The sequence below is a fragment of the Drosophila navojoa genome, chromosome 4, assembly GCF_054131105.1.
Source record: "Drosophila navojoa isolate 15081-1374.11 chromosome 4, UAZ_NAV_1.0, whole genome shotgun sequence".
In the NCBI taxonomy this organism is placed as follows: domain Eukaryota; kingdom Metazoa; phylum Arthropoda; class Insecta; order Diptera; family Drosophilidae; genus Drosophila; species Drosophila navojoa.
The window spans coordinates 3,771,821-3,799,501 of NC_142892.1; the positions used below are offsets into that span (position 1 = coordinate 3,771,821).

Genomic DNA, 27,681 nt, shown 5'->3' on the forward strand with positions numbered 1-27,681 from the left:
CATCATCCATAGGCAAATATGTCTTTTTTCCATGCCAAACTCTGCTTTAATGATACCAAAACATATTTACCATCATCTATTTACGAATATGTTGGTTAGAGTATTTGAGTTTCTTCAATTAGCAGTTAAATATTGTCTCATACAGTTAAGCTATGCTAATGGGCTCCATCGAGTGCTGTCCGCAGCGCTGTCCCTTGTTAGGGCCCATATGTCTGCACAAATACAAATATTATAAGACGCTCTGCTCTGCTCTGCTCTGCTTGGGTTTATTTTTTGAGATGGTGCTAAATGCGGGGCGCTCGAGGCGAGGCGCAGCGGTGGACGATGAAGACGATGAATGACCCAAAAAAAGCACACAAATCCCCAATAATGTAAATGAAAATCCATGAAAATCTATGAAAAGAGCAGCAGCAGCGGAGGCAGCAGCAGCGCTGCAGGCGTAACGTTGCTTAATCAACAATGATTTTTGTTGTTGTTGTTGACTTGATTATAATTGTGATTGTCCGAGCGATAACTTTTGAATGCACAAACCAACTTGTTTCCATTGAGCCGGAGTGTGGAGCGCGTTGAATTGGAAGCTGTCTGCGAGCTGTCAAGAGCAGCGGCTGCCTACCGCCGCCTGCATCGGCAGACAGCCGCTAGCCTTTGGCTTTGACCTTTGCCTACCTGCACAGCAACGAAACGTGTACGCACTGCGCATCGCCCTGCCCTCTCTCGTGTTTTGCCTCCGGGTCAACCGGCCGGTCAACCGCTCATAAAACGCTGATGCGACGCATTTGCCTAAGCCGGCGCGTGGTCTTTCCCAAGTTCTTAATCCTGGCTACGAAATCCTTTTGTTTTTCTACATTCTCGCTACTGGACGCAATTATAAAAGGATTATGCCATTTGTGACCTGACAAACCAAATGCCATACAGTATGCTCTCGCTCTTACTCTCCATCTCCCTCTCTTTTGCTCTGTCCGATGCCATTTGCCCTCTGCTCGCTGCCCACTGACCTCTGCACTGTCGCCTCTGGCCGCTTGCACATTTCATTATGAAGCAAGCCTTAATGAATTACCTGGAAGTTGTTAAGTGCAAGAAGGGCAAGAGGAATTTTTCAACCAATATTCTGTGCAAGTTCTCGAACATTTTGTTGACTGCAGCTATGCTAATGACTCGCCAGAAAATGCAGCACATGGAAATATATGTGTGGTGACATGTTCACAAAAGGAAACAGAGAAAACTTAACCGAATTACAAAGAAGTTGCGCCAGAAAGATGTTGAGAGAAAGAGAGAGACAGAATATACAATGGGAAGATGTGATGTTATGTTTAAGCTGAATACCCGTTGAATGAAGTAAGCTTTATATATGATTTCATTGTTGCTTGATTTATAAGGCATATAAATATATGATCAGTTGACAATACTTTCTAATAATAGTAATAATAATATTATAAAATATTAACAATTAAGCAACACTTCTGAATGAAATCTCTGGATGCAGTAATTCCATCTAAACACTCTCAAAGTGTTTTAAGCCTCTCGAAATTCCTCGGCTCCTCTCCTCACCTCTCACAATTCTTTACTTCCTTCCATATTAACTAAGCCGTCGAGCGTCCTCTTTGGTGCCCTCGCTGACTCGACAGGTTCGTTCATGCTTGGCAGCATGCGCAGCTGCTGTGTTTGCGTATGGATATACATAGCGATGATGTTCATATTATGACTGGTAAGCATAAACGGTTAGCGAGCATCCAAAGTGGATTAGGCCGGATTAAGCCACGAAATATTTTGGCACAAATATTTACAGTTGCCTGACCTGCCAGCCAAACAGCCGGCGCCTGGGCGCTCAGGTGCGCCAGGCACAGGTAGACCCGGCCAGGCCACGACAGGTAGCTTCGATCGCTGGCATATAAGCCATGCTGCGTGTTGCTATGTCAACACTTGGCAAACAACAGGCAACAGAGCAACAACATATCGACATGGAGCTGGAAAAGCAATTGAAACCCACCGTCTCGTATCATCTGTTTCTATATCGCGAGGAGTTGGCCAGACGCCAGCGACGGCTGCTGCGGCTATCCCGCACCAAGATCGAGATCACGGACGAGCTCATCTCGAAGACGGTGCGCAACATCAAGAGCTGCAGCATGGAGGATCTAAAGGCGGTCAATCGGGAGCTGCTCTTCAAACGAAAACTGAGACACAATGTCTCCAAGCTACGCAAACTGGCCAAGCAGCAATAGAGCGAGAGGAAGAGAGAGCGATAGAGTGGCAAATAGATGTAGATAGTGCGTAGGGAAAGAAATATATTGTATATAAACAAATTTTGTAAATAAATCAACTTCGATAAGATTCAGCCTTTAAAACGATTTCGAAAACTTGTCAATTCGATCGTCTATTCACAGCAAGAGAGAGCAAGGGAGAGAGAGAGAAAAGCTTTAAGCCAGACAAATAAATATATAACCTGGTAGCTGAATCAAGAAACGCCGCACAAAGGCAAAAATGTAAACTTCTCAGACTTTAGAGACTTGGCCAAAACGAAATACGAAAAAAAGTCGTTTGCATTGAGCAAAAGTAAATGGCTAAAGCGCTGAGCCAAAATGAATTTTGAAACGCCACAGCCACAGCCAGAAAGCAGAAGACTGAGAGGGAGGCGCTGCCCCGCCGCCAACCAGTTGCAAATATTTAAATATATATATACATGTATATACATATATTTGTGCTTTTTTTGGTGGTCAACAGCTTAATTAGAAATTGCCAATGCAATTAAAAAACGCAACGAAACCAAAATTTAATCAAATTTAAATTTGTTGTATATACTAATATATGCATATATATATTTACATTTTTTATGTATATATATTTTTGTATATATATATTAATTTATATATATTTAACAGTGACTGTTGTAGCAGCAATCGAAACAAGTTCGCTGCATAAATTAAGTTAAAGCCAAAGCCAAAGCCAAAGCGAGTAGCGAGTTGAAGAGAGCGCAAAGATCAGAGTTGATTTAAGCCCACTACAAAACAAAAAAACGAAGTTTACAGAGACTAGACGAATATGTTATGCACTGATAGCTGAAGAAATAGAGTTGAAGCTGTTTAATGCCAAGAAAGAACTATGTATTGTAAAAGTTCTCTCAATGAGGCATTAGAATCAAGGGCCTAATGACTGAATGATAAATGAAAGAAAACAAGCCAAAGTCTTAAGCCTAAAGACCTAAAATCGTGTTTACAGAAACTGTAGAAATCGTACATTCAAATACTCCAATACAGGTCTCTGATATAGTCAACAGATTGCTGATCAAAACTTCTTTTTAATAATCTATAAAGCTATTGACTTCCACAATTTTAATTTAACCTAACATTTTCCTTGAGAAAATTGGTATTCCGCATAGCGGCTTAGAGTATCCCAATAAAAGTTAGCAACTAAAAACAAAGTCACGATATAAATAAAGAGCAGTCAACGCTAACAGCGAGCTGTGCAGAATTTATAACGTGACATTGTTAAATTTATTGTGGCCAAAAAAAAAAAAACAAACCAAAAAATGTTGTAATAAAACTTGAGCTTCCAGCGCAAACGGCATTTGGGCCAAAACGAAGTCTGGCGCCAGCGCTTAAAAAAATAATTGCAAATATCAAGCTTGATACAATAATTGACTTGATTATATATGTGCATGCATATACAAATACATATTTATACAAATACGTATATGACTACATAAATACAGATATTTGAGATGCTTGAGATTCTTGTTGAACTCGCTGCGACCCCGGGGCAAAAGTAAATAAGCAAAAACTTTGGCTGGATCTTTAATTAAGCTTTATGAGTTTATTCAACAGCAACAACAACAACAACAGCAATAGCAGCAGCAACAATAACGATAAGAATTTTATTTGTATTTGATTGATTCCGCAATTGGATAGCTCTCAACGCCTAAATCTGGCCGTAAGCCATGTATTTATGTATCATTAAATGCTTTGTTTTCATTTCATAGCATTATAAAAGTCAGAGCAGCGACGACCCGCCTGCGATATCATATTGAAGGACAGTTGGGCTTAAAGCTGTTCTGCTTGACAAATGGGCTAAAAACAAAAGGCAACAGCAACAAAATCATCAAATCACGACTTGAGCGCCTTTGATTGACATGCAACAAGAACAACCACAAAATCAAAGCAATAACAATCGATAACAAATACAACAGCTATAGCGCTCGAGCAACAACTGATTGTTCATAATTAAAGCTAAAAAGGCCCGAGGCAACAAATTTTCGCAATGATTCTGTGGGCCGACAACGCAACGCGGCAAAATGGCAAATGGCAAAGAGCCAACCGGCCAGCAAATTATCTCCAACCACTAACAGTACATACAGCTACATATATATGTATTTATAAAAATCTATATATATATGTACCAGAATACACTTGCAGAAAAACTTGATTGCAATTGGCCTAGAAATGACTGCATCTTGCTTTGGAATATATAGAAATACATTTTTGTTTTGCATGCCAAACAGGCTAATAAATTTAATGCCTAATAGTACAACGCTAGTAGTTATTAAAATAAGCATTTTATTTGTTTTTTTTTTTTTTTTTATAAAAAATTCTGTTGTGACTTAAGTATAAAAAACAAATTTAAATAAAATAATATTACTATTTTTTACTATGCTTAATAGTTTAGTTATAGCTAAAAAATAATTATCGAAATGATTGCAAGCCTCCGGCTGTTTTTTCGCAGTGCAAGTCAAGAATTTATAAGATTGAAATAATTGCCTTAAGATTAAAATTTCTTTTTCAATATAATCTAAATAGTTAATGAAGCTATTCTCAATAAGACTCTGATATTAAATATTTATAAATTTTTTTTAAAGCCTATATAAATTCTATATGCGAATTTATATTGTATTTTTCGCTAAGGGTGTAGAATATTTTTATCATGAAAAAAATTTTTTAATTATTTTTGGAAATTAGATTTAACAATAAAAAATTCAGAATTTACGTATAAGACACTGGCTCTTAAATTCTAATTATCTGCGCACTCCAGTTAGTCATACCCTATTCCCTAAGTGTATGCTACCATACATAGTCAACAAATACGTGCAACAGTTACACAGGCAACCCGCATGTCACGCCCCGTAAAGCAGCAGCAGCAGCAGCGGTAGCAACAGCAACAGCAGTTGCCATCGAGGCAGAGCAACGGCTGCTTATTAACGCATAATTAGCATATTTAGTCTGGCTCAAAGATTGCGATCCCGAGCTGTCGCCCAGGTCTACAGACCTCCAACTGCCCCACACTCTGCCTGTCTGTAACGAACCTGTGCCGCCTCGTTGACATTGCCTGCAATTTGTCGATTTGTCACACAATTTCAGTTGATATGAATTCCGTTGCTCCGTCCTCTGGCCCCTTATTACTTACTCCCTCTCTCCACCTCTCCAGTTCTACCTTTGTCTACGTCTTCTGCTCGACTGCCATCTGCGAGCGAGCAACAACGTCCGTTCGTGGTCATTGCAAGTTAAGCCTCATTTAGCTACAGCACTCTATTACTTGAACCAATTGCCAAAACCAAACGAGCGTAATGATGGACGGGGAAATACTCTGTAAGTGTCTATAAGTGGTTTAGGTGTTTGCTTTGAATGTGTAAAGGGATTAGATTCAATAATAGTTTTGCCTTTTCTGTCATTTAAGAACATTTTGGGGTTTGTTTTATATAGAGCTAAAGTCTAGATGAGGAAAGTATGTCTTAATGATTATTATATTAAGATATATATCAAATGATGACATAGCCTCTTCTTTATGTGTGTATCGATATTAATTTTTGGCTGCAAAATCTATCGCTAAATATACTTTCCTTTTTTGTTCGTTACATGAAATTTACATACGCTGTGCATACCCGCTTGTTACACTTGTAATGAGTATTTGGTATATAACAAGCGACCAAGCGACCTGACGCCCACCTTTCAGTTGTTGTTGCTGTGGTGTCTGTTACTGTTGTATTGCTTGTGCCATTCACTTTATGAACATTTCAGTTGAAAACGACAGCAGCAACAACAACAACAACAACAACCACAACAGCAACAGAAACACCAGCAACAACAGCAACAGCAGCAACAATTGTCGCTTTGACATTTAACTACAATTACTTTTTAGTGGTCTTTCATTGGTTCGCGTGGCAGCGACATTTTGGTCTGTCTGTAGCCCCCCTCATTCATGCCACGCCCACTCCTACCTGGCTGTTACAGACCATATTGAAACTTGTTATAATTAAAATATGCACTACGTGATTTTCCTCAAGGTGTTTGCTGGCCATCGAATGGCCAATAAATCAAGTCGAATGCCAAACAGAATCTGAGTCCAGCATTTCACCATTTCACCTGGCCAAAGCCATGAATATGTGCGTACTCCAAGTTACAATTTGGCCACATAATTGCACTCTGAGTCCTGGCAGGGAGAGAGAGCGAGAGAGGGGGAGAGGTCAGGTAGAGGCTGCCCTACCATGTGGCATTTTAGTTGTGGTTTCCACCTGAACTTCGTGCAGCTCTGTGCGGTTGGCGAACTGCAACGAAAAGAGTGCCCAGCCATAGGCTAAACGACAAAAGGCTTTAAGGTGTGGCAAACCACTTTAAATACACTGCAAGGAGGGTGCCATGACTAGCTGATGTAGGGGACTGAAGAAGTGATATGTGGTGGAATATGTGAGAAGTAAAGAATGGAAATTATATTTGAATATAAGAACTCGAAAAAAAGAAGAATTAAAGAGGGAATACGTAGTAATTATCAGATAATACTTCTGCCTGTGAATTAGACTCTGATAGAACGGAAAGCTAGATATACAAATGCATGTGGGATTACGATTATTATCAACGCAGAACAAAAGTTCTTTTCATATACCCACTTTACGCCGCTAATTCTCATATACCCTGCACACTATTACATATCTATCTATAGCATATATTCTCCTCTAGTATACCACTTCTATTTCCTAGAGTATTCCGCTTTCAACAATCTTTGGCTCCCATTTCCTTATCTTGTTTTGCTGCCCACATTTTGGGAGGCTGTTGTGGGCGTGGGTTTTTGTCGCTCGCTCGCCACAAATGCCGATTGCGCCGTCTCTTGAGCTTTGAATGTGGTGCTGGCTAACTGGCTTACTTCACTGATGTTGCACTGGTTGTTGCTCTGCTGTTGCATTGTTGTTGCTGTTGGCTGGTGTGTGTGTGTGTGCAGCGACTGTTCATAGCTTTGGCATTTACAATATTTAATCATATTTGCACGAGGGCGGGCTAAAATGTCGCCCTATGCCAAGGCGTTTGGTGAAACAGGCGCAACTTATGGATATTTAATGCCAAGCGCTGCTTGCGGCCTGTTTGACTCCGGCAGTCAGGCAGCGTGGCAACAGCGTGCGGCATGTGGCATGCAACATGCGGCAGACGGCAGGCGGCAGACGGCTGGCGGCATCTACAGGCTGCAATTTAAAGCGTTTTCATTTTTTATGCATGCATTGCATGGCGTTTGTAGCTCATTTGCATGCGTTGTTGTTGTTGTTGTTTGTCGTCTTCTTGCTGTTGTTGTTGTTGCTGCTGCTGCTGCTGTTGCCGGCGTCTGTAATGCAATTTGCTGCAAAATGAAACCGAACAAACCAAGCGCTGAGCATTTGGAAGCATTAAATTTAATTTTATTAAAAAACTTTCTGAAAGCCACATATGTGTGTGAGAGTGTGTGTGTGTGTGTATTGTGGGTGTAGCCGTGTGTATGTGTGTGCTGCCTGGGAATTGTACAATTGACAATATGAGCGAGTTGCTGCTGCTGCTGTTGGGTTGCTGTTGTCGCTGTCGTTGTCGCCGCATGTTGTTGACGTGTCTGTTGCTGCTGTTGTTGCTGCTGCTGGTACTTCTGCTGTTGTCGTTGGTGCTGTTGCTGCTGCAGCTTGCTTTTTGTTTTATTGTCGCCCTGTGCGGGCGTGTCGAGCTTCGCTGCTTGCTTTGATGACAAAATGACGCTCGATAAAGTTTTCAGTTTTTATTCTGTGTTTCGTTTTCCAACTTGAGTTTTGGCAACGAGTCTGAAATTCGAAACAATTACGAATGCTTCCACTTTTACACTCGCTTGCATTTTCCTATGCTCTATTTTGACGTGTGTAATGTATGTGTGTGTGTGTGTGTGTAGGTGTTTAGCAATGTGGTTCTAGCTATCTGTGCTTTAGGGACATTAATGAAATTGCTTTTCTATAAATGAATTTTATAGAAATTGGTAGGACTCTGTGGAGGATAAGATTGATTGAGACTGAAATGTAAAGACAGCAATAATTTATATGGCATAAGGCCTAGGCACTATGGTTCTGTTCTTCTGTACTGATATGCCCATATATAGTAGTATACCAATGCATTGATATTTCAATGTCCCAATGTTCATAGTAGCTCTGTCGGAATGTATGTGTTCCAAATGTACCAACGTTTCGATAAACCAATATTCCAGTGTCTCAATGTATAAATGTATGTGTGTTGAGCGTATCTATGCACCCATACCTCTACTGGACCTCTTTAAATACCATTGTGCCTACATACTACTCTCCCTAAAGCCGCTCAGCTTTAATTTTTTCAGCCTTACCTAACTTAGTGACTCTACATTACTGCCATTATCCATAATCAAACTATCGATAATAATCAATTATTAATAAACTATACTAAACCCTTACTCTTACCTAACTAAATCGAGCAGTTGGGCTATAAGCAGAGTATTGCTACGTCAGCTTAAGCCGACTTCCTTATGACCTTTTTGTGTGTGCTCTGCACGTGCGCTGCTATCGTTATCGTTATCGCCTGTCAGCGACTGAGCTGGCACCATTCTCCCCCATCTGCTGTCATTTTTGCATATTCATTTGAGGCAAGCCAAGGACTGCATCGAATGTCGTCAGCAAACGGCGAACAGCGAACAGCGAACAGCAAACAGCAAACGATATCGTAGCGGTTCTTCTCATCATCATTTGCATATGTTACAGTTTATTTATTGTGGTTGTTGCTGTTGTTGCTTGTTGATTGTTGTTGCTTGTTGTGTTGCTGTCGCATTTTTCGCGCCGCATTACAACACCGAATATAACTCATACGCAGCGTTAACCTGCTCGGCATTGTTGTCGTATTTATAGCCGTTACGTGAGACTCACTTTTTATGTGACAATTGCTTTTTGTCTTGCTATACATACATATTTTCTGTATCTTATTATCTCTGGCTTTGGTTATAATTTGGATTGTTCGCCTGTAATTTATGCCTATAAATTGTGCAAGTAATTTCGGGTGCAAAACATTTATTAACAAGCTTGCGGTAAATGAGTCAACCTGTAAAGAAAATGTAATCTTTTTTCATGCCTTCATGGGGGAAGCCTCAAAAGTGCAGCAGCTGCGAGTAGAGCATTGACTGGGTCTGCGGTAAACTTGAGCTGTTTGAGGAATGTCATTAGTAGAGCACATCGATTGACATTCGATTGTTAATTGAATCTTAGTTATCGATAAAGCAAATATCGACTAGTATAGATGAGCACGAGTATGAGTTAAAGAACGTTTAGACAAAACTATTAAATTTTATTTTACTGTATATAAATTTAGATAACATATTCATATATCGATAATATATTTCGATTGATTTTTATATGAATAGGTATATTCATTGAATTATTAAGTTTCTATTAGTTATCGTTTATGTATACTCTTACAGATATTCATCTTAACTATGCTCTCCCTCAGCTTGCCTTGTCCCATCTGCCACATAGTTTACAAACAGCCCTCGCTCGGTTTTGCCAGCGCTTTGTCTGATTTCAATATGCAAAGAATAATTGAATAGGTTTTGCCTTCAGTTTTGCCTGCTCGTTGCGGCTTTTGTCGTTATTGGTCAACAATGGCCAAGGCAGTAAGAATATCATTTTCGCATTTTGATGTTCGATTACAGAGACCTAACAACAGCAGAAAACAAGAGCAGCAACAGCAGCAGCAGCAGCAGCAAGTGCGATAACTAGAGCAGCAAAGCATGGCCGCAACAATGCAAAAAAGGTACAAAAGGTAGCAGCTATTATGACAGCAAATAGCTAACACAAGAGCAATTTGTTGCACACACACACACACGCACAGATAGCTATAGATACACAGATATTTGTATGTTGCTTGAAGACAGCTGAATGCGCGCTGCTGGCTAGCTAAGTTGTCGGCTATGAAAAATGGATCTGCTCCAGAAGATTTCTGTAATCTCGTTCGTCACACTTGGCCGCTCAAGTACGAATTTATGAAGCCCCATCAGAGCTGTCCCACTGGAGCAATGGACCCGGCTACAAGCAGGGCTAACTAGTTGCAACAACAACTATAACAACAACAACAAGACAAGAAAAATCCAGTGTCTAAGCTTAAAACTTTTATTAACTTGTAATGTTTGCTGCTCGATCTCGATGCACTTTGCCAAGAAATGCACTCAAGAATGTAACGCGCGACTGGTCAAAGTGTGAGCTTAGCTAACATAGTATATATCAACCTACACTCAGAGAATAGACTCAAATTGAGCACAAGGTCGTGAAATTCTTAAAGATGAAGTGAAATTGTGTGTGGAAAGGGTCTTTTGTGTCGCTTGAAATATTTTCGAAATGAAAATATGTTTCAGTTCCAGTTGATGTCTTATAGTAAATATTTTAAAATTAATTCACCACTCCAGTGCAGATATGTTTTAAAATTTAGTTCATGTTTAGCTACCCTACTTAAGTATATTCAAGAACGAACTTGATGTGGGTTGTAAAGAACATCAGACCATAAATTTTGCTTGACTCATTCTATACAGAAGTAAGGCATATATCTTTATGTGTATCTGCGAATAGATAATCTTGTTGTAGAATGAATATTCATTAATGTGAAGAAGATTTATCTTTTGGTCATTGGCAATTATATATGCATGTACATGTTTATTTATTTAGCATATGTTAAAGTGATTTAAGTCCATGTGGATATCAGATTGATGGCGTTCTTATGGCAATCTCTTTCTCTCGCTGTGGTTCTCTAATTCATGTACTTTCTCAGAGGCGCATATTCGGTATCGCTCTGCTCTTTTCAATTTCTCTTTATCTCTTTGTCTTTTTCCTTCACTTACCTTGCCTTTTACCATACATTTTTAAAAGATCTCTGAATGGATATTCATAAATATGTTTGTATCTCTCTCCCTCTATCTGCCTCTCCCTTCTCTCCCTTTTGCTTTGACTCGCACTCTTTCTTTACAGCCTTAATCCTTTATCTCTTTTTCAATTTGTCCTATTGGCAGATTTTTGTGTCTTTGAATGTATTCTCTGTCTTCCTCCTGCCCTTTTTCTGTGCCTTTTTTTGCCCCTCTCTCCTTTTACTTTTCTTTGTATGCTAGCTTGTCACAGCTTATTCAATTCATGTCTTGACGTAAAGACTCGTTCTATCCTATTCTTCTACCAACTTTACCAAGGCTAAATGAATTCCAGTCTATTCAGATTAGTCTTAAGTAAATTGCTGTTTCTTCAAGTGTAGCTGGCATGTAATAGATACCAGAGCATATGTAGCTGCGACTGCATATGTTGCAAGCTGAAAAGATTGTTGCAGCTATTGTTGATCCCTCGCCCTCTGCCCTCTCCCATTCTCTGTCTATCGCTCGCCCTCTCTCTGTCTATGGCATTGTTTTAGCAGGTTGAATTAGATGAATTGGTGAATTACAGATTGTGCCGCAACTCATTTGCATGGCTGGGCGTCGCGACTTTTGCGGCTTGCGAAACCGAAATCTCCAGCCAAATGACTCTGGCAAAATCGGCAAAATGGGCGTTGACTCGACTCGAGCAAATGTCGAAAGATATTCATACAATTATTATGACGATGTCGTCGCATTTCGTTTTGGGCGTAATGAACTTTTGCGAAAAATATGCCATTCGCCTTTGTCTTGAGCACAATTCATTTTTATTTTTTTTGTACGTATTTCTTTTTGTAGGTATTTTGGGAAAGGGTTGCCAACTTATCGGTGTGCTTATATCTGGGCAAAGACCTATCATGGTTACCTTTTATGTTTTGTTTGTGTGTGTGTGTGTTTTTTGTTGGTTTGCCTTTTTTTGCGCCCTTCCAATGCAATTTTTGGCATTTCCACACACAGACACACACACACATACACATACACATTTTTCAATTAATTAAATGAAAAATGGTTTTCTTGCTGCGCCCGTTTTACAATTGACGTAAAATATAATTAAAATTGCGCATACGCAAGGGGGAAAGCAAGGACGTCAAAGGGGCAGACAATACAAATGAAAGGACAAGCCAGACACAGTGCAGCCGCCCTATCGGAATATGTATGTGTGTCAGGGGGACTACGCTCGCTCCCTCTCTCTCTCTCTCTCTCTCTCTCTCTCTCTCTCTCTCTCTCTCTCTCTCTCTCTCTCTATCTATCTCTGGGTAAAACGATGCGACGCATTCAATCAATGGATTGCAGTATAAAATGCAAAATGCACTTTTATTGCATTTAACAACAAATTGAAAGCCAACAACAATAACAAACAGCAGCATATAAAATCAATGCAAGAGTAATCTAACGGAAAAACTGTCGCTTCTCAATGATATGAGATTGAATGCTCTATCTCAAGAGTAGTATTTGATTAAAAGTAAACATATATATGAATTTATATATGTATATATAACTAGATGCCCCATTAATTGCTTGAGCTTACTTTGCAATGTTTCAGATATCTTTACTCTTCTATAAAATTTCTCGGAATTTCTTTAGAATCGTGTCAATTCAAATTGAACAATTCTTGTTATTTTGTTTTATTCAACTTCAAATTTGGTTAAATAAAACAAATTTTCGCTCTAGAATCAACTGTAGATGTAATCCACTTTAGTAGCAAAATTTCTCATTTCTCTAAAAATTCTAAAATAAAAACTGTACAAAAAATTTCTTTAACAAGAGTTCATTGGAATTGAGAATTTATTCTTATTTAATTAAAAAAAGGGATATAAAATTAGTATGCAAATTGTGTATTTTAAGCTGCCTTAAATTAGAAACTATCTATGTACAGTTTAAGGCTATTCAAGTAATTAAACTACTGAAAGCTCACAATAGAAACCTTTTAAATTGCCATTAAAATTTCTTTTCCCCTCCATATTAACTGCGTTATTTACTGATATTGTATGTGTATAAGGAGTCAGCATATTTATTTGCATTGTTTTAGATGAGCTAATCAAAGCGCATATTCAACTATAAATATCATCGTTTGCTTTATTAACTAATGAGCCCAGAACAGGTTCTTTGCTTTGTATCTAATTTTGCCAAGTCGAGAAGAGTTCGTTGTAGCTCCGAACGTCAGCATCATTTAGCTGCTTCTACCGTTTCTCCGTCTCCTTCTTCTTCTTCTCTGCTTCTTCTACATCAACATCTACTTGATTATGGTTGGGTTTTATGGCCGATTGCTGCCATTAACTGACATTAAGAGACATTTACGTTTCTGCGCGAACCGTTGATGGTCCCTTATACATGCCTAGATGCTGGCCATCTATCTGATTTGCATAGCATCCCATCTCCGGGCCATTCAAAGATCAACCAAAAAACTGCATGGGGTCCACACAATATGAACCTATCGAAGCTCATGCATCAAGCGATCGAATGTTAAAATCATGTTAGGGCATTTGAATGCCGCAACACAGAAGAAACGCGCATTGCCATGTAAACCATGTAAATGTAATAATAAATATTTGTTGGCTTTTGTAGTGCAGTGTTTTTTGTTTTGTTTTTCCTTTTTTCATTTGACTTTTGTATTTATCGTCTTTTTTTTACATATCTATGCCCTGTAACTGTTGGGAATGCTTGAAGTAATGGGTAGATTGAACTTTTGTCAAGTGTTTAATGGGGGAAGAAAGGGAAAGGGAAAGGGATCATAAGGTAGAGGTGTATATGAAAAGTTGTTGATCTGCGTAAATTGAAAAGAAGTTGAAGAGCTGCAGCCTTAAGTCTATACATTCTGTGAGCTATAATAGTTGACTAAATATTCTACACAAATTCATTTAGAAATACTCCTATTTAGATCTCTGATTGCGCTGCCTTTAAAGTTTTTTACAGGGTAACTGTAAGTCATGTTCTACTCAAATATTTCCTTTTTTTCTGCAGGCTTTATATTGTTGCAAATTTGCTTGTTGCATTCTGCGGCTGTCAACATTTGCTGTCTGTCGCTTTGTCTGTACGCCCGTCTATCCGTCTCTTTCTGTTTTTTGTCTGGCTGTCCCTTTCGCTGTTTGTTGATTGTTTTTTGCATTTAATTTTGCATTACTTTTGTTGCGATGTTGCAGTTTTGATTTCTGCTGCCAGCGAGTTACAGATACGTAAAAAAAAACAAAAACAAAATAAGGGCGTGTCTCGCCCTCCATTTCGAATGTCGTTTGGTTATTCATGCAAAGTTTTGCATGTTAGCTTTGTCCACTTTTTACCGCTTTCACTGCATGGTAAAAGAGACAGACAGACAGACAGACACAGAGAGAGAGAGAGAGAGAGAGAGGGATAGACACGGAGAGTGCAACAAATATTTTAATGGTCCCAACTGGCCGCCCACCCACAGGGCAATAGCCAAAAATTGTTGAATTTTGGCCAGCGGGTTGTCTCTCTTTCACCTGTCCAAACGTTGGCGGCCAAATGCAGCGTCAAGCTCATTATGAGCACAATTATAAACATGATGCTGTTTGATTTCTGTCGACGAAAGCGCAAAATTTTCCTAATGAAGCCGGCAAATGCAACGGCAGCAGCAACAGCGGCAGCCGTATCAGCTAACTGTATTATATGGCCATGGCCAGCTGTGAATGTTGTTGTTGTTGCTGTTGTTGCTTTTTAACTGTTGACTTTTATGATTTCCATTGCATAGCATTATTATGGACGGGCAAATAGAAAACATGGCCAGGCAAAACGAGAAAATCAATAGAAAATCTCCTCTAACAAACTTACAAGCTAAAAATGAAGTGAGCTGCAGGTGAGCCGGGCTCATGCCACATTGATGATCTATGTGCGTATGCCATAAATCGTAACAATAACAAACACGGACACTTGGCCAGACAACTGGCAGACAAGCCAAACCCAAGCCCAAAGCAACAGCAGCAGCAGCAGCAGCAGCTGGTGCCAAAGATGAAGCAAAAGCTGCAGTCGAGCATCAGCTCGACATGGACGAACGATTTCACTTGACAGCCACGACCACAGAGAGAGACAGAGAGAGAGAGAGAGAGAGAGAGAGAGAGAGAGAGAGAGAGAGAGAGAGAGAGAGAGAGAGAGAGAGAAGCAAGTGGAGTGGCAGCATAAGCAAAGTGATTCGCTTCACTTCTAGTCCGAGCATAACATTTCCCTCGAGCCAGCTGACTCTCTGTACAGGCGGAGAAAAACAATATTCTAAACTCGAATACAAACGACATGGAAGTGGCTTTGGGGCTGCAGCTAGGTTGGGATCAATATAAATAGAGATTGGCATTAAACAAAAAGTCATAGGAGCTCGGCTTGGCTTTAAGTTTAAATAAAACTCTGAAAAAGAAATTCCATTCAATTTTTTATTAAGTTTAGCTATAGCTGCTTTTATTAATAATTGTATTTTTCTTTTTCTAAGTGTATGCATCAATGTTCAGTGTTCACTGTACGTTCTGTCCGCTGTCAATTGGAAATTGTTGTTGTAACATGAGAAATGTGGAGCTGCTCAGTGTTATCTATGGGGATAGCCATTGCTGCTTGGCAAATGCCATTTATTTGATATTACAACGCTCGAGTGCCGCACACTCAGCTTCCTCTTGAAATATTGTCGCACAAACAATTCACACACACACACATAGACACAACTCATAAAAAGCCCATTTATAACTGTTAACTTGTACAAAAGTATTTACAGGCGATTTAGCCGCTCACCGAATTACAACCAGCTCACAATTGCAATTGTTTATTTGTGTTTTGTGTGGCAGCAGCTACCGCACCACCCCAACCCAACGCTGCCATCTCAACCACCCAGGCCACCCGCTTGCCGTTGCTTTCCTTTTGGCCGGCAATAAAAAGTGTTGCTGTTGTTGTTTCGTTGTTTGGTTGTTTGTACAATGTTGTTTGTTAGCTGTTATTGTTGCTATTATTACAGTTGTTGCTTTTGTTTTTGCTATGCTTAGCAGCTGCTGCTGCTGACACGCACAAAATTTTCCAATGCAACACTATACAAAAACACTCAAGTGCGAAATATATCCCTATATATACATACATACATATATACATGTATTTATTATACATGTATTTATGTATAAATAAGAGCGAGCAAAATGGGCCGGCATTGTTCTATGGCTGAATGGCGTTTTCGCTTAGCTGAGGTCGCGTCGAGTGTTAACTGACACTCGGTCACGGGCACAGCCAGGTGCCAGCTACAGTGAGCACTTGAAACGAAAGCCCAGCGAATGTACATTAGAAAGGTACACCAACGAAAGAAATCTCTAATTACTTTCAATTAAATAGTCACAAACCATAAAAAAAAAAAAAAGAAAAACTTAGATTCTTATATTAAAATGATTGTAACTTTCTGTAGGAAAGGCTTTGAGCTTAAGAGCTGTTTACCATTTACTTAAAGGCCTACTCCGAAAATTGCCTAGAAAGGTAGCCGCAGTCGTTGTTCGACTTTCACAACTCTTAAACTGTTTTTCTTTCTTTCGAAATTGCATGCTGCATGTCAGACAGGGACAGTCGCAGACTGACATGAGAATCGCATAGAGCGACGGCCATTCACCGCAACACACAAAAACTGTGTTTGTTTTAGACTTGCAATGATTACGGGGAAAAAATGAAAAATAAAGAAAATAAATATTAAAAAAAAATATATATCGTAAAAAAAATCACCAATAATATTTGCATTATGTTTTATCTACTGTCGCGCAGGTCGTATAGTAATTTGTTGTTGTTGTTTGTTTGGAGTTTTGAAAGCGCATTTTGAAAGCATTAAATTTATGTCACCCGAATGGCCATTGTTGACTTTTATGCGTTTGACGCTGTCAGCGCAATATTCCATATTGATTTTTGAATTTTAAATAATAAACAATATATTTATTCTATTGTTTTTTCATTTCATTTCAGCATCTACAGGCCAACAATCAATAGGTAAGCGTTCCACTCTGACTTCTCCTCTTCAGTTTTTTTGTTGTTGTGCTGCTTATTAAAAAGCTGGCGTAGGCACTTTAAAAATGGAAAACCGCATGCACACACACACACACGCGCTGTTGCAGCATATTTTTAGTTTCTTGGCATTTGTTTTTTCTTCACCAGAATTGGGACAACAAGAGGCATAAATAACCAGCATGCCAACAGATGGAGATAGAGAGTAGCAAGAAAAGCTAAACGAAACTCAGAAAACTCGGTAGCCAACAGCACTTAGAATAGCAAACACAAAACAGGCGACAAACTCATGAGATGGGATTAGGTGCGGGGCGGGGCGGTGCGGGGCGAGGTGGGAGACTGTTAGTGGGTCTAAAGGTATTGCAACTAAATACAAATGCGCCTGTGCCAAGATGAGAGGCAAAGCGAAGCCTCCGACTCGATATGCCCCTTTGCCCGTTGGCATTGGGCGAAAAGAAAGCGCCGCAACGCCTGGCAAAACATTTACCGGTTCTGAGACAGACGGACAGGTTTACTTTTCCGTTGGGTACGCTATCTGAGTGTGTGTGTGTGTGTGTGTGCGTATGCGTGGCTGTGTGTGACAAATCAAGCGAGAAAAAAAAGCCCGTGCGAGAACCGCTTGAGACGTCAATGGCCAGCAGAGCAGCTGTTGCAATTGCCGACTAACCGAGTGCAACCACTAAAAAATGTACTTGCTAGAGATGGGCGCGTGAGTGGGTTTTCAAAATGAGAGAAGAGTTCGAAATGATATGAATAAGAATTGTAGTACAGTTTGAGAGAAGAGTTCGAACTAATAAGAATAAGAATAATAATATCGGATGTTCTAAAAACTCTAGAAAATATTTAAAAGACATGAAATGTGTCGATAGGCTCGAATCGATAGCGATAGACTAATGTTATATGTATCCTGATTGGGCTAGAGCTCATCACATAAGATCCATCAGGTATAATAGCTTAGCTGGCAGCCAAAATAAATTTGTTTATAATTAAGTAAGAAGTAATTATACCCATTAAAAATATCTGTGACGAGCTGCAGTTATTTTTAAAGCCCCTGTGAGACTTTAAAATAGAAATCACATAACATGGAATACCTATGAACAATCTACCATAAAATAATAAAATATTGCCAATTATTTTTCACTTTTTAATTTAATATTAAATATTCCCATAAATACACTTAAAGTTAACTTTATTGCTACTATTCCTATGCCCTTGTCTCGCCCATATTCTGCTGCTAAAATTCGTTTCCACTTGCACCGTGTCACACGCTCCGCTCTATTAGCCGCTGCATAATGGCTGCAGGAAATTGAAAAACTTGCCAGTTGCGGCTGTTGTTCTTGTTCCTCTAGCTGTGGCTGCGGCTGTGGCTGTGCTATGGCTGTGGCTCTGCAGTTAGTTGCTGTTGCACTTTCTTTGCGCACAGCCCGAAAATTCGCCCCCCCTGGTGCACGTCGACGGTGTCAGAAGCCAAACACTTTGGCTTGTTTTTCGTTCACACCAATCGAGCTGGCTCAGCCGCAACAGCAGCAGCAGCAGCCACAGCAGTTGCTCTTTGATGATTTATGCGCCTTTATTGCATATCGCTTTAACTCGGAGATCTTAACGTAAACGCTGCGCCGCTGCAACTAATCTATCTTAAACTGTATGCTGTTTGAGCTTCGAGCGTGTTGCGTGCTGTAGACGTTGTTGCTTCTGTTGCTGCTGCTTCTGCTGCTGGCGCTGCATATTGTGCTCGAGTATGTCGCGATATTGACGCTCACGATTCAGTGCACTGCGCTCCTGATAGCTCGGCGCCGCCAGCTGCCATTGGCAACGCTGTTGCCAGATTAATTCATCGGTCAGCTGCAGCTTGGTGCTGGCCACGCGCATCAGGCGACGGCAGCGCTTCGGGCGCCTCAGCTCCTGGCAATGCAAGTACAGGGCATAGCCCAGGGTTTCCATGATTCTATTGTTGCTTCTGCACCCAGATTCGGACATTTCCAGCTCTCTAATTTGTCAATTGAGTAGATTTATTTTTGCTCTCACACTGTGAAACACTTTCGTTGCGTGTCGCTCAACAAATGATGCAATTTCTGCATTGGCAGACTGAATTTAAAGGCTGACAGGTAGCTGTAGAGGTAGAGTTGACCTAATTTGCCAGGTATGAGTGGGTTGAGGTGGCTATAGTTATGGGCAGGTCAGTAGTGTCCTACAAAAAGGTGTGGTTGGTAACGGAAAAAGGTGATTATTAAGAGCTCTTCAAAGCACGTGGCCCAAGTCTTATATAACTTGAAAACAGGATCAATTCTAATTGTTGTTACCTATTTTTTGCTAATTATTTATTGCATGTTTTGGGTTTTCACAGTATAGGCAGGCTAATTGAGATGGGAATAGAATATCGGAACACTGCCTAGGCAAACTAATTTTAAATTTAAGAAATGAAAATGAAATTCATGTGAACTTAAAGTCTTCAATAGGGAAAACTTCCAATGAGAAGAACTACGAGGGAATTTACTAGGCTTAGTAATATATTGAATGAATGCAGCAGTTGTGGACTCTCCAAGAGAGCTGATTCGCCCAAGTCTCTTGTATAAACAACTTGTTCTAACAATAGTATCAACTGCTAGTCTTAGTTACTTTTATAATTGTAACTTTTTTTTATGGAACATTTCCGGCTTTGCTCGCCTGCTGCCCTCCATCATCAACTGTTCAGGCAATTAGCTGGCCAATCAAGTTTATATATGGCCCCTATTTCATCTGGCTTGGGAGTTCAGACTTTATAATCTAATCGTAAGCTCCGCTGTTTAGACAAATCTATGGCTAGCGGAAAAACTAGCGCTCTTTGGTTTCATTTTTTGTTTGTTAGCTGGTGCTACCCCGTGGCTGTTGCTGCTGCTGCTGCTGCTGGTGTTGTTGATGCTGTTGCCATTTGCAAATGCGCTTTGCATGTTGCTGCTAATTGGCAACAGTTGTCGATTGGAAGAGTTTTTCTAGCCGCTTTTGGTTCTAGCCTCGTTTACGTTTAGGTTTTCGTTACGTTTGGACGTGGATTGCATGATTAATGAACGCCGTTATGCTTTTACGAGCAGAGCCAGCTCTTCAACAGCGGCGGCAGCAGCAGCAGCAGCAACAGTCGCAGTGGCAGTGCCAGCAGCTGCCATGTAATTTGAGCGCATGCGTCGCTGCCTCTGCCGCATCGCTGCCTGGGTCTGGGCCCAAATGTGAGCTGTTGCATAAGTCGGCATTTGCTGTTTGTTGTTGTTGTTGCTGCTACTGCCGGCACCTCCATAAAACTGCGCACAAGAAACAATAAAACACCAGCAAATTAGAAATTACCTTTTATGTGCAATACGAGGCAAGCAAACACACGCAGAGACCGAACAACAACAACAACAACACCAACAATGAAACAAAAAAAAATAATGGTAACAAATTTACACACAATGCACAGTTGGCCAGAAGCGGTAGCCATGGGGGGGCGGGGCAGGGCTGATGGTCTGTCTGCCTGGTGCGTGCGTTACGTCAGACTCAACGGCAAGCAGACGCCTCATTAAGGCAGACCAGCGCTTCGCTACGTAAATCGGAACTATATAGATAAAGATATATCCAGCATGTGTGAGGCGGAAATTAAAGCTGCCCTAATGGGCGCTCGTCGTGCACAGTTGCAGCTCAAAGATGCAAAGCTGCCAACGATATAAATGTGGCTGCAACTGTGCGCAACGCTGAGCATCTTCAATTGATGGCTCAACTCTTGGCAAATCTACAGCTAATTAGGCCCGCATATACATATATCCATTATATAAATCGAAATAAAGAGAGAGTATTACTATGTACCTACTATATACGTAAAACTTCTGCTGTACAAAAGTCAGCTGATGCTCAAAACTTTTGTCAGCTGCCGTCGCATTACAATTTTATAGCCGAGAATACGCAAAAATGTAACTCTCTCCCTACCTCTACCTCTACCACTACCTCTACCGACTCCTGCTCCGCTTCGATAACAAACTTTTTCGGCTCTGGTATGAAAAATTGTATTTTTCGCAAAACAAAACAGGAACAAAATTGCAACTAAAAATAAAAATAAAAATAACACATAAAGCAACTACAACTGGCCATCCGCATCAAAATGCACATAAATAATAAAAATAACCAGCAACAGGAACCAACACATAGCATAGCAATGGTATAGCATGGCATGGAATGAAATGGAATGGAATCACCATCACCATCATCATCATCACCATCATCATCATCGTCATCATCAACAAACAACATTTAAAGGTTTTTGTTTCGACAACTGTTAATAATAAAAATAAAAATAGTAAAGCATAGAGAACTAGAGCTGTCTGCTAAAATTATGAAATTAATTTTCAAAAATTTTTAATTATGCAACACTGGCTGCAACATGCAAATTGAATACAACATCAAAAGTTGCGACTAGTGTACAATTGTAGCTATGTATGTGTGGTGGAGGATTAGAGTTTTCTATAGATAGACAGAGAGAGATAGGGACAAAGATAGAGAGAGAGGACAGAGGTAGGGGTAGAGAGAGCATAGAGCTTAGCTACAAACAGTGCAATGCATAGATGATGCAGCGACAGATGAATAGAGCAGTTCAGAGTTGTTGAAGTTGAATATACCAAAACATCTGATATGTAGTTACGAGCGCTCTTTAGGCATCTGATCTTCATTCCAAATTAATTCATGTTCAATTTCCATGGAAACTATTATTATTAAAAAATACATTTTCTGTTATAAACGTAATCTATTTGATTTGATATATGTCAAAGTATCATATACATATGTATACTTAGGTCAATCAACATACTATATACATGGCTCAACCAATATAATATTGAACTATGTCAAGAGTATACAAACTGTGATCTGCTATTCGCTCTAAATTATCAACGCTGTCCCTTAAAACATGTTTATGCATTCATTTTTTCGGTTTTGTTGTTGTTTCTATTTTAGTTTTAGTTTCAGTTTCTAGTTGAGCGTTGGCCACAGTGGCTGTCATTAAATTGTGCGCACGCATACTCTTATACGTGCTTAAGATACACACACACGCACACATACACAGACACGCTTGCTCATACACACACATGTGCGTGCCGTGGGAATCATTGTGGACGACGGGCTTTGGCTACCGCTGCTCAACTTTGATTAGAGTTAAGCCCTAAATTAGTTGCCTCTGTTGGACATTGGTTGGCGACCTTTTGGGGTCCCATAGTCAGCGTTTGTTTACCTTTTGCTTTGTGGGGCATAATAATCAAGTCATGAGGTTTGCAACGCACGTACACTAACACACTCACTCATATGCACATAAATCGTAAGTTCTTAATTAGCATGTCGAGATGACTTGATTTGTGGCCTAGCACGAAGCAGTTTTTTCTTTATTTTTATATATGTTAATAAGTAATATTTAGCAAGGCCATAAGAATTATACTTCTTAGCTATTTTTGAGCCATACAATATAATAATTTGCATTATATGGAGAGCTTAGCTGATACTAATTGCAGATATTAGACTTGATAATGAATCGAAATTAAATTAGCTGAACAATTAGAATATGAAAGATAATGTAATTAACATAAATTAAATTATATAAGATTAAATAAAATATAAAATATATATAAATAAAATATTAAATATAAAATATGAAATATAAAATAAAAAATATAGAATATAATATATAAAATATAAAATATAAAATGTAAAATATAAAATATAAAATATAAAATATAAAATATAAAATATAAACTATAAAATATAAAATATAAAATATAAAATATAAAATATAAAATATAAAATATAAAATATAAAATATAAAATATAAAATATAAAATATAAAATATAAAATATAAAATATATAATATAAAATATATAATATAAAATATTAAATATTAAATATTAACTATAAAATATAAGATATACAAGACTTAGCTTAGCTCTGAGCAGCCTTTCTTAAATATATCTTCATAGATCTCACCACATAATATATACACATCATATGGTATGGATAACGAAGCCTCTAAAGTGCATTACAGATTCGTGAATTTCCATTTCTGTTTGTTCCGTTACATGGTCCGAGCCAAAGTGGCCAAAGGGGCGTTATTAATGTGCCACACGCTCTTGAAACAATCCAAGTGTTAATCGTTCTGATTCAGCCAGCTGACAGGCGGACAAGCACGATAACAACAACAGTAACAGCCGCAACAACAATAGCAACAGCAACAACAGCAACAACAACAACCAACAGTTGTTGGCTTAAAGGAAACGGGAAATGGCAATACGATAAGTTGGCTCTGGAACTTATTAGCGCACAGTTTAATAGGCTCAATTAATGTCAACTGCGTTGCCTTAAGGCCAAGTGAAATTTTCGCTCTATTGTTGTTGGCTTTTATTATTTTTCGGATTTTTCTTACGCCAAAAGCGAAACGAAAGTTTTTTGTTGCTGCATACAACAACAACAACAACAAAAAATATATTAAATAAAACTTTTCGAATTGAACATTTGTCCAAATGCATAAAAATTAATTAACAAGACTCAGCTGCGAGCAGATGATTAAGAGGAAGCAGAATTCTTTTTTTTTTTTTTGGAAAACTGAGCAAAGAAAATCAAAGAGAAGCTGAAGCAAAGGCAGCAGCAGCAGCAGCATAAGAATTTTTAATTGGCTTTTCAAGCAAATTCGTGTTGTTGTTGACGTTGGCGTCGTCTTTCGCACATGTAAGCCTAATTAACTTTCTACTTAACGCTCAGTTTTCATGTACTGAATGAATCTTAGCCGCTCAGCCTGTGCATTTGGCATTGTTTGTTTGCCGTTGTTATTGTTGCTGTTGCACTGCGTCAACTTCTAAATTCATTTGAAGTCAGCGCGTCCGCTTTGATGCCACGGCCAGGCGTTGTATGCTGCTATGAAAAGGTGAAAAGTAGGTGAATGTTAAGCGGCAGCCAACACTCAACATTGTTGTAAAAAAAAGCCAGTAACAAGAACAACAAAAGAAAAACGACACTAACAACAGCAACAGCAACAGCAGCAGCAACTCGCACAATGACGAAAAGTAAACAACATTTAGCGCAAATGCTGAAAACAACGCACAGCAACAACAACAACAACTGGCAGGGAAAAGAAAACGTGCAAAAGGGTTATACAGTCAGCTGCAAGAACAGCAGCAACAACAGCGGCCAAAAACAAAAGACAAACAAAACAAGCATATCAACTTGAAATGCTACACCCAAAGCCCACTCGTAAAGCTACCTCGTAAACCCCCAATATAAGACGGCTCTATGCCAGCTATTGTTGCCATTGCTGTTGCTGTTGTTGCTGCTGTAACTGTTGCTGATGGCGCTGATAACTTGACTGTATGTAAAGTCCATTGCTGTTGCCTTTGCCTTTGCCTTTGCCGTTTGCCTTTGTCGTCTTCGTCTGTTGCTGTTGCTGCTGTTGCTGTTGCTTCGCCCTCACCGGAAGCGCATATTAAGCGTTTTTAATTTCCAGTTTCGCACAACTTCAAATTGTTTGCCAAGCAACAACAGCAACTCAAAAGAAACTGTTGCTAGCATATTTTTCTCTAGTTTTTTTCTTTACTTGCTATATATGGCTATATAGAGATAAATCATAGTGCAAGGTTAGCTTGAAGAGATGCAAATGTTTTTGTTTTATTGAATTAGAAGAGCAACAGCACTTGTGTAGGATATGCAAATATAAGCTGCATATACTGAGAATCATACTTCTATTTGAGTGTGTTTATCTTAATATCTCGAGTATTTTCCGCAGTCTGGGTTAAGGCTATGGCTTAGCTCAACATCCATATGAATATGTATGCTGTGGACTTTTATGAAATTTATTGTTTGACCTTTAACTTTGCTTTAAAGAGGAAGAGATCTTAAAGACGTAAGGATGAATAGATGCTTAAATGAATGATATTTAAGCTGATATTTAATCTCATAATTGGCAACCTTAAAAGACGCAGCACAAAAGTTAATTCAGTCGGCTGTAATTGACTATTATTTATATAAAATGTCTAACTAACTGCTTAGCTAATATAGGCATTATTTTCCACATACTCTGCTCATCATTATCTCAGAATTTTTCGTATCTCAGCTCTGGGCAAGCTGCGACATCTGCTTCTTCTCACGTTTCCATCACTAGTTGACAATGTAGACAAAGGCTGGCAATGAACACAATTCACGTGGTTGCAGCTACCAAAGCCACAAAGGGACAACAACAACTGACAAGCAACAGCAGCAACAACAACAACAACAATAACTAACATGCATGACAATTCACGTGGCTTTGGAACCTTTTCTTTTGGCTGTGATCTTTTCGCAATCTTTGCTTTGTTGTGCGTTTTGTTTCCTGTATTGTTATTGTTGCTGCTTCTGTTGAGTGTGAGAAATTTAATCAAAGATGTTTATTTTTATATAATTTGATTGTATTTTGTTTTGCCAAGAGAGTGAGAGGGAGAACGAGAGAGAATGCAGCTCTTAATTTGCCTTTACATAATGAGTGGCGCTATCAAAATTTAATTACAATATTTCGTGTCGCCCTTGGCCATTTGTGACCCTGCCTCTAGCTGGCTAGCTGGCTGTCTGCCTGCCTGACTGCCTGTTGCAATTTTTTTGCTGTCCCGACTTTGACATTAATCATTCGCTATTTTGCGCTGGCCGTGAGGTGTTAATGATGAACCAGCCAGGTGACAGTTGAGCTGCGCAGCTTTACCTGACCGCCGGAGCTGTGTGCATAAAATATGCAGCTCTGGCGCACGCATTTGACGCACGGCCGATAAATTTTCCAATTTTAACGATTCGCTGAAAATGTCACACAGATTACGTGACTGCGATGCGATTGACATAGTTGCGAGATTTATGCGTGAGCTGCAGTGAAAACCAGGCAGGCACACAGGCCCACAGGCCCATGCCCATGCCCATGTCCATGCCTAGGCCTCTGTCTACTCCCAGTGCCATGCCCTGAACCCTAGACCGAGCAGCCCAACATTGCCTGACTGCCTCTGCCTCTCATTCGCATGAACGTGCGCAGCGAGCAATTAGAAAAGCGACAGCAGCAGCAGCAACAACAGCAACTACTATGACAACAGCAACAGCAACAACAGGTAGACAGCGGCGCCCACAACGACAGCTAATTTAAATGCCGCGTGTTTGCCCAGACCCCAGACCAGACAGTTGGTCGCACTGGCTCGCAGTTCGAGTGAAAGATCACGACCAAAAAGTTGGCTGCGTTACCAGCAGCAGCAACAGCAACAACAACAACAACAGCAGCAGCAACAACAACAACGTGCAACTTAACGACAATGTTGGAGGCGGCACATGAAAGTTTACAGCGTCGGCAAAAATTGTTTGGCGCATTATTACGAATACCCTGTAGTTAAATGGAAATGTGAAGAGAGCTATAGAGACTGAATAAAATATTATGTTGCTGTGAGTTCTAGATAAAGTAAATATGGCAAAGAGTATAGTTTATTTTATAAGCTTTATTTTTATTATTGCTTAATATAAAATATATATTTATGTAAATATGGCAAACTAAGTCAGACAATTTTCATGCTTCAAGCCATTTATTTATCTTTGCTCTCATTCAAATAGTTTTCCCAAGCTAAGGCATCCTCTGTCTCTGCCCTTTAAAGGGTATCTTCAAGCACATCAACACTGCGCCTTCGAGCACACCCAGCTGGTTTATTATCTTTGAGTGCAGTGAAAAAGGAAAGCGAAAACGAAAACGACGTCGAAAACCAAATAAAAAGCGAAAATTGGGGCTGGGCGCTTAGCGGGAATTCTCGAAGTAGAAGAAGTTGGAAAGAAAGAAGCAAAAAAAAAAAAAGGGTTTGTACATATCCGAGCGATGTTTGACAGAATTGAAGAATTTTTATTTGACAATGGCTGAGAATTTAATATTGCAGACAAGTGGACAAAGAGCGAGCGAGCGTGAGTCGAGATTACGGCAGTTGATTGAAAATTGAAAACTAAATTAAGGATTCAATTTTTCACTTCAATTGCAAAATATGTGCATTGTGTTTGGCTACGCATTCCATTTTGAAATTACCTTCTTCTGCTTGTTCGTCGGCTTCTCTCGTTATTTGTATTCCATTTCGCTTTCAATTTGTCGTTTGGGCACTTTTCTAATTTCCCTTTAGCTGCAATGCAAAGAATTGCAAATGTTAAGTATACGCCCGTTTGTACCGTCAGCTACAATGTTGTTTGCCAGTGCGATTATTTTGTCAACTTCAGCTGCAGCTGCTGCATTTGCATTGCATTAGCTAGCTGCTTGGCTGGTTGACTGTAACAGTCACGCCCCCTCAAAAATGTTTTAATGTGCGGCGGCGGCATTCTTAATGCTGCTGTGTCCCTTCTAGGGGCTAGGGGCGACTGGCATTTGCCTCACTCATTCATTCATTCACTCATTCACTTGCTTATTCAGACCCACATGCAACTTTCATTCATACAAACTGCTTTGCGTCGCAGCCCATGAATGCATTGCGCCGTGGAAAATAACCGTGATGGGGGGAAAAAATATGTGCAGAATGAAAATGAAAATGAAAAAATCGTAAATAAGAGCGCAAAAGGCTGCAAATAAAACA

General features: G+C 39.6%; 3 protein-coding genes across 3 annotated transcripts in view; 2 read left to right on the top strand and 1 right to left on the bottom strand.

Annotated features, from left to right (window-relative positions):
* RhoGEF64C (Rho guanine nucleotide exchange factor at 64C) overlaps positions 1 to 27,681 on the top strand; it is a 126,063-nt gene that overhangs the window by 4,671 nt on the left and 93,711 nt on the right. Inside the window, exon 2 of the mRNA XM_089260159.1 lies at positions 17,065 to 17,088. The gene's annotated coding sequence lies outside the window, so the exon portion shown is untranslated. The remainder of the gene's footprint in view (positions 1 to 17,064; positions 17,089 to 27,681) is intronic.
* LOC108652591 (uncharacterized) lies at positions 1,591 to 4,581 on the top strand. Its single transcript, XM_089260176.1, has one exon. The coding sequence runs from the start codon at positions 1,896 to 1,898 to the stop codon at positions 2,217 to 2,219; it is 324 nt and encodes a 107-aa protein (XP_089116302.1). The 5' UTR covers positions 1,591 to 1,895; the 3' UTR covers positions 2,220 to 4,581.
* Positions 18,247 to 19,207, bottom strand: LOC108650673 (uncharacterized). The gene has a single exon (XM_018099885.2). The coding sequence runs from the start codon at positions 19,078 to 19,080 to the stop codon at positions 18,739 to 18,741; it is 342 nt and encodes a 113-aa protein (XP_017955374.1). The 5' UTR covers positions 19,081 to 19,207; the 3' UTR covers positions 18,247 to 18,738.

What these genes read in the sequence shown, in the direction of transcription:
- LOC108652591 (XM_089260176.1), top strand. Translation starts at nt 1,896, where the DNA reads ATGCTGCGTGTTGCTATGTCAACACTTGGCAAACAACAGGCAACAGAG.
- LOC108650673 (XM_018099885.2), bottom strand. Translation starts at nt 19,080, where the DNA reads ATGTCCGAATCTGGGTGCAGAAGCAACAATAGAATCATGGAAACCCTG.